Genomic DNA, 10,462 nt, shown 5'->3' with positions numbered 1-10,462 from the left:
CTGTTTCAGTTAGATACATTGCAGACTTTCTCTGCAGGATAGGGGTATGAATTTACTCTTGGGAAGGAGGTCAAATAGGGGTTTCTTATTCATTCAGCTCCTTATGGGAATTGCTCGCTTCCTACTGAGGTGGTCAAGGATCATAAAACAGTCACAGACAAAATGCTTTGATATTTTTGTCCCTTCAGACATGATGCAATTGTTGCAAAATTAGTGGTTTTGTTATAAGAGTGAAAGAATTTCACTGCAGGAATTAATTGATCCTGAAAGACTCCTCCTTTACTTCATCCACCGTAATCAAAAACTTATATATCTTTGTGGAAGCAGAACTTGTTTCAGAGTTTGTAGACAAAATGTTGCTTTATGAATATTTAACAGTGATACTGTGATAGGAAATAAAGGCCACATCTGGACAAGAACTGCATGAGACACTTCATGTCACCATGGTTTATCTAGCAGCTGTGTGATAGGTTGGGTCCTGTTAAGTCATTGTCTTTCTGGGAGGAAAGGGAGAGATGCTGCTCGAGCGGTGATAGTTGGTTCCAGCTTTTGGCTACACTGTACAGACAGTCCTGCCCAACCTCTCACTACCAAAGAGTTTATACTTTAAGAAATAGTGGTAACGTTTGCCTGAAGAGATGAGCTTTATCAGGGAGACACAGCAGAGGAAAATTAAAAGAGGTTCCCAAGGCAGAATAAGATATTGGAAACAATGGGCTGCGCTCGGCTCTGCGTAGGTGTCGGCTGATGAGCTCATCATGGCTAGCTGTTGTCAGGCAGCAGGTTTTGGTGCTGATCTGGCCCAGATGAAGTTACGTGGTTTTACACGTATTCACTGATGGTTTTGTCCTGCTCATGCGGCAGGCTAAGGAAGCATGAAGGTATTTGTACGGGAAGTAGAAACATGGGTGACCAAAACAGGTACTGATATCCAGTGATAATAAAGTACAAAGTGCAGAAGAATATTGAAGTAATACTTCAAAAATAGCTGATACAGGAGGGGTACTTCAGACTTTTGAACTGACTGTTTAGTTACAAAAGCTGATTAAGCTTTTGGGTGTTCTAGGGTTACTCTAGAGTCATGGTTTTCTAGATTATGTTTTACACTTTTTTTTAATGCAGTGAGTGACATGATGTGAATCCATTAGGCTAGTGAATCCTAGCAAAGAGGCTGTGCCATGTCAGAGGAAACACATGGCATACGGGATATTAACTCTGAGAGCTCTCTCACTCTGAAGCCCCTTTTCAGTGCTCAGACAGTTAGCTCTACAGATCAGTTTTGTATTATTTACTGGGGCTTTGGGATGATGTGTTGAACCACTGAGCCTTTAAGCTAGTGCTTTTATGCCAAAATATTTATGTTGATGTAAGGGAGTAAAATTTGGCCTCAAACCTCATTGAATTGAAAAATGTATTAAAATAATACATGTTGAAAGAAGAATTTGGCATTGACTATGACTAGAGAAAAGAGGAAAAGAGGTTAAAACCTTGATTACTTTTTGTTCTATTTACCTAATCCAGAGTTCAAAATTATTCTGTGTTTTAATTAAAGCTTGGCAAGGTCTCTTCTGCTGTTCACTACAGGAAATGAAGAAAGGGGGAGAGAGGTGGGAGAAGAGAACCAACTGTTTGCCTAATTGTACTGAGTGCAGCTAGATGCCAAAAATGCATGGGGACATATAACAAGATCTATGTTGCTGTCTCAGTCTAACAGCTTTTTAATAGATTCATCTGTCAAATCCTATTACTATTACTGTATGATTTAAAAATTAATCTTGGGGTTTGGTTTACTTCTTTCTCTAATGAACTATTTACAGGGTGCCTCATTAATACTTCCGAGGTAATATAGAGAATTGGAGGAGAAAACCGCACCTGGGGAATGGAACAATTCCAGATTTAGTCTTTTGGGGTTTTCTCCTTTTATAAGAATATATTTTTTAAAAATTCTTTGGGAACAGCTACACTTGTGCTTATAAAATCCTAACCTGTCTTTTGCAGAGAAGATTACCATGAAGACGGGTTCTGTCAGCCATACAGGGGAATTGCGTGTGCACGGATCATTGGAAACAGGACCATTTATGTGGATTCCCTACAGATGCAAGGGGAAATTGAAAACCGCATTACTGGTAAGCTTGTACATCTCTGTAGCAAGGCAAAAACATTTGTGAAAGTATCCAATTCAGGTATAAATAGTGCTATCATCCTCTTCAGTTTTATCAGTCAATGACTAAGACATCCTTACATTAAGGTTCAGAGGAGGGAGCCATCTTCCCACTTGTGCACCTAGCAAAATTTGAAGCAAGAAGGATGAAAATCATCTGTCGTGTAGAAGGTTTTTCCATGTTCTTAAGTAAAATGTCAGAGCATTGACTTTTTAACAGTTTGTAGTTTATAATGGAGCTTTTTGTGTGATGGATTCAAATAGATTTTTTTAAAAAAAAACAGTATGTGATGTAATAAAAAATTACTGTTTTTCTATTTTCTTGAAAAATGTCTGGTGGCTTTTCCCTTGGGTTTCCTCCCCTATTGCATAATCCTGGCAGAGTCTGGATTTCACACTGGTGTATATAAAACAAGAGTTGACCTTCCTGTGCTCTGCCCCTGCTGATTCTTTCTCTGATCACCATTTTGGTACAGAGTCACAAACATGCATCCAAAACCTTAATGATTTCTGATGGGCTGTACATCAACATGGGTTTTCTTCACTGGACCTCAGTTAGCTGACATCAGCAGCTGTGACTCTGATGTACACAAACAGAGCAAACAATGAATCCATGGAATACATCAAACTGTTTATCATAATATATGGTCAATTAACTCAGTCCAGCAGGAGTTTTTTGCATCTGGCCAGTTATGGCTAACTAATTGAAGCTGCAATTTTGATGTAACTAGTTGCCAAAAAGAGTTTGAGCTCTGTCTCCTTAAAGGTACTACCTTAAAGGCTCATTGTCAAGCCAGAAATCCAGGTCAGTTTTTTTTCTGTTCTTGAGATGGTAATCAGATTCTGGGACTGGCAAAATCCAGGCGCTGACCTTTCTTTGTGCTGTTACGACTCATTCCCCTTCCTTCTTTCTCTTGTACTCCGTTGTAATTCCAGCCTCTTTTGCCATTATGTCGTTAATTATTACACACTATTGATACCATTTTTTTCTATGACATACATAATCTCTATCCTGTTTAGATGTTTTTCAGCAATATGGAAATGTCCAGCTATCTGAAATTATTACATTTGTAACTCCATGAATTAGGTTCATAATGTCCTTTTTAAAAAAAACAGCCAAAAAACTGTGATACATTTAAGAAAATGTTTATTGATCAAGTTATACTTGTTTCTGGAATATACAACATGGACATTCATGACCTGGCTGCTGGATCCCTAATACCACTGATTAATTGGTTAGATTTTGGAGGCTGAGTCTGGGATTCTCTGTCCTGGAGTTGAGGAGAACTTCTGATGGAACTGTTCTTTTTTAGGAAAACTCTGTGAACCACCGTGTAGAGCTGCCCAGTGGCTTGCTAGGCAGTAATGATAATCCATTAATAATATGGCATTTTCAAACTATATACATCTGAAGGACATGCCAAATACTTTATGCAAAATAACCCTGAGGATTTCAGAGCATACTTGGTTCTTACCAGTCTTTTCATACATAAAAGCAGTATTGCAAGACTGGGTGTTCTCTGTCCAAATGACAGCATATTTTTGAAATTGCAGTAACTTGTTAGATAAAGAAAAAGTCTCTGTTGTATAACTGCTGCTGAGATTTTGCTCGTACTTTTGCCCGTACTTCCTAAGAGCAGTTTTTGGTAGAAGGTTTTTGCGCTCCGTGCCATAGGGTGTTCGGAGGAGGCTGTGGGTGGGAAACGGTGACACCTACCGCCTGACACCCAGAACATTTAACAAGGTTACAGGCAACATCTATGGGGAATTTTCTTTCTGGATTTTCATTTCCCTGCTGTGCTGATGTGTGAAATACTTTCCCTTTGTCTCTACGGCCCCTGGTGCCATTCAGCACTGGCCATGTGGTTAGGTGAGAATTGCAGTCTTCTGTTGAAAAAAGATGTTTCTGGAGAAAAACTTGAGACATGATTTGAATGACTGGAAGGCCAACTACAGTGCATGGGCCTGACCCCTGACTTGTGGATATGTGTGGCTAAGCAATGTCTTTGCTGTGCTGCTTAACATCTTTCTAATAACTAAAAAAATAAACCCATTAGATGCCACCGTACAGACCTGCTGGCTTTTGCGCCTCCCATCAAAATAAGGACATGATTATGAATTGTGCAGTCTTTGCACATGCCAATCTAAATTCTGTAACACCTTTACAAAAATCAGTGTGGTGTTTCAAATAGCCAACAGTGAGCGCTTCACTCCTCCAGGTTTATCTTTTCTCTGTTAGTCTTTGGTATAAGCACGTCACAGCTGTTGTTTGAGGCCTGATATCATGCTTGCATGCAGTGTTCCTTACATGACTGATAAACAGTTATATTCCATTGTTAATATTCCTGTATTAAAGTAAGCAAAGGTGTAAACAGTGCAAGGCTGGAGTTGGGGCTGCCTGCTGTACGTGTGGTGTTTAGGAAGAGTCAGTCTGATAGCATGTGGCAGCAGGAAGTAGATGGCTGAAAGGAGAAAGAGCTGGACAACAGGGCAAGAGTTGATTTGTAGGTTGTAAATGCTACTGAATGACTTAAACTGCTCATGTCCTCTCTTTGCACAGTGTGTGTTGGTGGAATGTGCAGTCTAGCAAGCCTCACTCACAAATGATGCCAGTGTGGGAACAATGAACACTCCTACATTTAAAGCTTGATTCATCCCCAGATATGTGTTACAAACGCATGTTTGTCTTTTCTTTGCAGTGTGCAAGAAAACTCTCAGATAGATGTTAGTGTGTAGATGCTGAGAGCTGAAGGGGAGGATTAAGTTCCAAATTCATTATGACATTCATCTTAATGTGATCAGTATGCTGAGGTTGATTACAGTCATTTTTCCCAAAACTGATGCCTGTTCATGTCTATTAATAACAATATGTGCCCAAATACCAATGGTGCACTTCCTTTTGCCCGTCAAGACTTGAAAAATGCTTGTCTTGTTTATTGATCAAAATGTCTACAGGAGGAAGAAGGTAGGTGATCCTTGTTCAGCTTTTACCTAATTAGAAACTTTGGAAATACATGTCAACATCTTGGCAGGTGTATCTTGCCTTCACTTTTTATTCTTTCAAGTTAAAATTAGTCAAGTGCCATCAGTTTGCTCAGTGCTCTTTACTTGGGTAAATTCCTAAGAACTGAGATCCTACAAGCTCTGTGCAGATGTCAGAGGGACACTGGGATGCTGGGTTTGCTTTCTGCATTCATCAACTCACCTTTACAGAAGAAATTACCCTATTTCTCTGCTGCTCAGTAGGCTTTCAGACACTCCAGAAAAGATGAAAGTTGTAAAAGGCAAATGATATGAAAATTATGTTGTTTTTCATGCTTTTTGTGAATTAATACTTAAGCAGTATTTTTGTTCCTTTCCAGCTGCATTTACCATGATTGGCACTTCCACACATTTGTCTGATCAGTGCTCACAGTTTGCTATACCATCCTTCTGCCACTTTGTCTTTCCCCTGTGTGACGAGCGCTCTCGGACCCCTAAGCCACGGGAGCTGTGCCGGGATGAATGTGAAGTTCTGGAGAATGATCTCTGTAGGCAGGAGTACAACATCGCTAGGTCAAACCCGCTCATCTTGATGCAACTACAGTTGCCGAAGTGTGAGGATCTCCCACGACCTGACACATTGGAAGCTGCCAACTGCATAAGGATAGGGATCCCCGTGGAGAGACTCAGCCGATGTAAGTCTGAATGTTTCATCACTGGGAAAAAGCAGGTTTTGCTGCTTCCTCAGGTTGGGTCTGAGAGACAGTATTTTATCAGTTATTCTTTTTATAAAGAAAGTACTGCTGTACTGGATGCTACTACTTTTTATCATGTTGATACTGACCATAATCTTGCAGTGTTGTAAGGTATAGTTAGGATGGTGTGGAAGTTTAAAGAATGCAGCTTAGTACAGAAAAGGGTTGTATCAACCACCCTGGGCTGTGAAGCTCTGTGTTCACACCACTGATTTGACTCAGATTTGTGAGGGGCAGCAGTATGTTGCAGGCTTCCCTTCCCACATGCCTGCCCCCACCTCTGGCTGAGTTCCTGCCTTTCTGGATGAGTCCCCCCATATAGTTATTTGTGAGTTCTGTTTACCTATCAATAAGCCTCAGACAGGCTATATAAGCTTCACTGGAAAAATCTGTTGAGAAATCAAACATTTAATGTTCATTTTTGCTATATGGAAATCCACAAGAATATTAATCCTGTAAATCGAGCATGGAGTGTAATTGTCTTTCTTCACCCACACAGGATAGGTGAAAACATTGATCTTGCTTCTGCAAATTTATATTTGCATCCAGGAGTAGAAGGGCTGTTCTGTTGTCAGTAATTATGTGCTGACAATTTTTTTGCCTACTCCGTTTCCTAGCGATTAATCGCCACCCCCTACAATGTTCAACAAGCTCCAAGAGACTAAAGATGTTTAAAGCTCAAAGTGTGATAAGATTATTCTGAATATCCATTGTCTGAACTCACAGGTAGGAGCAGGGTTCATAAAGGTGAGCATGGAAGACTAGCTGTGTGCTAGTAAGGCAATAAGCTAGTGTAGCTTAGAAGCAGAAATAACTGAGAAAACGATGACAGAGACAAATCAGCCAGGGAAGAGGTATCAAGCAAAAGGAATGAGAATAAAAACAACAAAAAGTCTGGCAAAAGCCATCCATGATCCTCAGAGCCAGTGGTGCTCCCCTATAGTGGAACAGCTGCGGTGGGAGTACTCTGGGGGTCTGAAGGAAGGGCTTTGAGACAGCTGGATTGCTGAGGGCTGGAGAGGGGGGCTCAGAAAAATGGGGACAGTAATGTTGCAAACATACAGAAATGCATGATTCAATTCAGGGGATACATACGGGAGACAAGCACTCAAAAAGTATGAAGAGAGGATAGCAGCAAAACAGAGAGAGAATAAAGGTAGGAGTTCAGCAGATATGAAAGTGGTGTATCTAAAGAGAAGAAAAGCCCGAATCCCTCCTTTCCAAAGAAGAAAAGAAGGCAAAATTGGCAAGAGACATTAGAAAATGCAGCACTAATTTCTCTAGAAAGTGAGCAGTGTGAGGGAAACAGGAAGATTATGGGAAATAAAAGTGGCAGGAAGTTTACACTGTTGGCATCTGAAGACTGTTCCTGAAGTGAAACTCGTATCTCTAATTTAGTTTAACTTTTCTTGTCCTGTGTCCAAAGGTTCATACTTGCTCCTTAGTATCAGCTTGCATTCAGAGTTACCAAATATTGGTGTGTATAGCCATAGAGTTGAGACACTCCAGGGCAGAATCCCAAAATAACTGGGTGTAAGAGTACAGGTACTCATAGAACTGAAATTTCAAAACCCACAGCTTTTATTTAAATCCTGAAGTACATAAATTCAAGTCCTTTTTGCATCCATGGTCTATACACTTCAACCCTTTTGGTCTTGCTGGCTCCTCATTGTTTTCTTATTTGCAACGTTTTGTCAAACCCTGTGTTGCAGATCATCAGTGCTACAACGGTTCTGGAGCAGACTACAGAGGGATGGTCAGCGTTACCAAGTCTGGACACACTTGCCAACTCTGGGACTCCCAGAGTCCCCATAGCCATGATCTGACAAGCACACAGTTTCCAGAGCTAGGTGGAGGACATGCGTATTGCCGAAATCCTGGAGGTCAGATGGATGGGCCCTGGTGTTTTACAAAGAATAAAAACGTACGCATGGAACTGTGTGACATACCTTCTTGTAGTATGTATTCTCTTTCTTTTTTCCCCTACTACTGTCCTTGTAATCTTATGTAATTTTGAATGCTCCCTATTCAAGTGCAATTCACTTAGAAGGGTTATGCTTTCAAGCATTTTACTTGCTGTAATGCAGCACCATTGTTTGGTGTTGGAGGTGTTTAATATTCTCTGGCGATCAGAGCTTGTAACTGAGATATTGTGACACTTTTTTATTATGTATTGGGTGCTTAAGCTGAGGTAATAATTAACGATACTGCTGCAGTTTGTATTCTAGCTTGTCAAATGCCAGGCTTGACATACTTATCACCTGTATGTCTTTGGTTTGCTCACGCTACTCTGGTATATTGCTTTCCCTCTGTATGGCATCTTGCAGGCAGCAAGGATTTTCAGTTCCTGTAGAGGGAGATATAGCACCGTGCTTGGTTGGAAGGAAACCCTGTGAAGTGCAGAAGCAGAGATGTCATAAAACAGATGATGGTATCAGAAGAGTCCTACACTATCTGCTAGTGGCTCTGTACTGCACAATTGATAGCAAAAATAAAAAGCACAGCTCTCACAGCTTAATACTGCCCCACTCACTTCCTTGTATTAGTACAGCCTTCACTCTAGAGCTGTTACAGTGGTAACAGTCTGTGGACACTGCAAAGCAACTTAATACTGTGCTTCATTAGGAAGAAAAACATGTTTCCTACAGTAACCGATGTATCGTGGAAGCCATAAAAGTGGTTTTGTTAAAGATTTCCTCGGTACTTTAAGAGCATGCAAAATGGATATGAAGTTTCTCAGTTAGTTCACTTTTTTACAGTAACATGATTTGACATTTATAATAAATTTCTACATTGCATGTAACATGGTGAAAAGATAACACTGGGATGTGGTTGTGGTGAAAGCAGTAGCCAGAAATAGCAAAACCACAGATTGCAGAAAACATCCCAGGCAGTTCCGATGAGCGTTTTGGACATCACTATGCTTTCCAGAGTCTCATGGTATCACGAAAAAAGCATTTCAGGAAGGTTCCAGAACAGTCTTACTAAATGTATTGCTGGCTTTTTCATGACTGTCTCACTGTAATATAAAAGCACTTTAATTCTATTACGCACAGAACGTATCTCTGCTGGTGAGAAGTGAGATTTATTTTATTCTGGGCAGAAGTAGTACTAGTGGAGGTAGAAAGTGGGCAAAGTGCTGATGAAATGGCTGAAGTTGGGCAAGAAGACCAGACTGCAATGTTGTGCTGTGGTTTATCACATTGAGTTCACTGCTTTATATACTGTGATGAAGGCTACTCATTTTTTATCCCCTGAACCAGGTAATGCAGTGGTACCCTCTGTTCAATGTTCTGCAGTTTCCACAAGCAGACACCTCAAAAATAGAGTGAAATAAACCACATGCTGTTACAGTCAACACATTGAATGTGGGAGTCCTAGTTTATGTTCATGCTGCTAGTTGCTATGTCCATTCAAGCTTCCTTGAAATATTTAATGGAAAATTGGAAGCGGGGGGGATAGTGTGACTTCTGTTTTCAAGCTATAGGAGTTTACTTTTTGTTTAAAATATAGTACTAATAATCATACTGTAATTTTTTGTTCCCCCTTTACTATCAAATGCATTAAAAATACTTGTTGTAAACAATGAACATTTCTGTGCCTGACAGGTCCACGTGACAACAGTAAAATGGGAATCCTCTACATCCTGGTTCCCAGCATAGCTATCCCTCTGGTTATCGCCTGCCTTTTCTTCCTGGTCTGTATGTGCAGAAACAAGCAGAAGGCATCTGCTGCTACACCACAGCGCCGCCAGCTGATGGCATCTCCTAGCCAGGACATGGAGATGCCACTCATTAATCAACACAAACAGGTATTTTTTTACAGAATTTGCTTAGGCCACCTATTTCCAAAGTGTCATGATTTTTCACTGTCTCAGGTTGTCAATGTTCGAATTGAGCCATGTTGTAAGGGACCTAATTTTCATACTGTGCTGGCCATCTACTTCAGTGAAAACCAGGTCTTTCACTCACTAACGGTTTCTAGAAATCCTGGCCTCGGGGAACAGCTTTCAGGACCAAGTATTTTATGACATTTGCCCTTGCGTGTCAGTATCCATTCTGCCTCTTGTCTCAGTGCCTGGAAATGTTATTTCTGGTCCAGTCTTCAGCCTGCAGCTTGTTTTCGGTCCTGGTAACGGTGCTGCCAGTTTGCTTGTTTAAAGCAGGACGCACAGTGGGGTTTCTTGTCTAATCTGTCAGCTCGGTCTGCTGGTATTCTCCACCACCACTGAGCAGGGAGCTGAGCTGGGGTGCAACGTATTTCTAAGGCTGCATATCCCAAAGGATAAGAAAATGGCTTTGAACTTCTGTCTACAGACCTCAGCTCCTGCATATGATTTGCTGGGTCAACTAACTGATCTCCACGCTAAAATTCTCTTCAGAGCCAATGTTGAATTTTTAATCACAGCAGTTACAAGATGCAAGCTCTAAAAAACAATGCTCAATTTGGAACAATTGGCAACATCTGTTCAGGAAACTGTAGAATATTTGTGGGATCTCACCAATTGCAACACTTTGAGTCCTGCACTTTGGTCACAACAACCCCGTGTAACGCTACAGGCTTG

At 40.8% G+C, this 10,462-nt stretch overlaps 1 protein-coding gene across 1 annotated transcript; it reads left to right on the top strand.

Annotated features, from left to right (window-relative positions):
• Window positions 1–904: 904 nt before the first annotated feature.
• Window positions 905–9,709, top strand: LOC104616486 (tyrosine-protein kinase transmembrane receptor ROR2-like; the record flags this gene model as incomplete). Its single annotated transcript, XM_010281515.1, has 5 exons — window positions 905–921; window positions 1,999–2,126; window positions 5,524–5,838; window positions 7,611–7,781; window positions 9,507–9,709. Coding segments are annotated over exons 1-5 (834 nt in total), but the record flags the coding sequence as incomplete, so codon positions are not given.
• Between the last annotated feature and the right edge of the window lie 753 nt (window positions 9,710–10,462).

This window comes from Phaethon lepturus, unplaced genomic scaffold (genome assembly GCF_000687285.1).
Source record: "Phaethon lepturus isolate BGI_N335 unplaced genomic scaffold, ASM68728v1 scaffold18182, whole genome shotgun sequence".
In the NCBI taxonomy this organism is placed as follows: Eukaryota; Metazoa; Chordata; class Aves; order Phaethontiformes; family Phaethontidae; genus Phaethon; species Phaethon lepturus.
The sequence above is the reverse complement of the archived record's forward strand: the minus strand, read 5'-3'. Positions and strand labels throughout refer to the sequence as shown.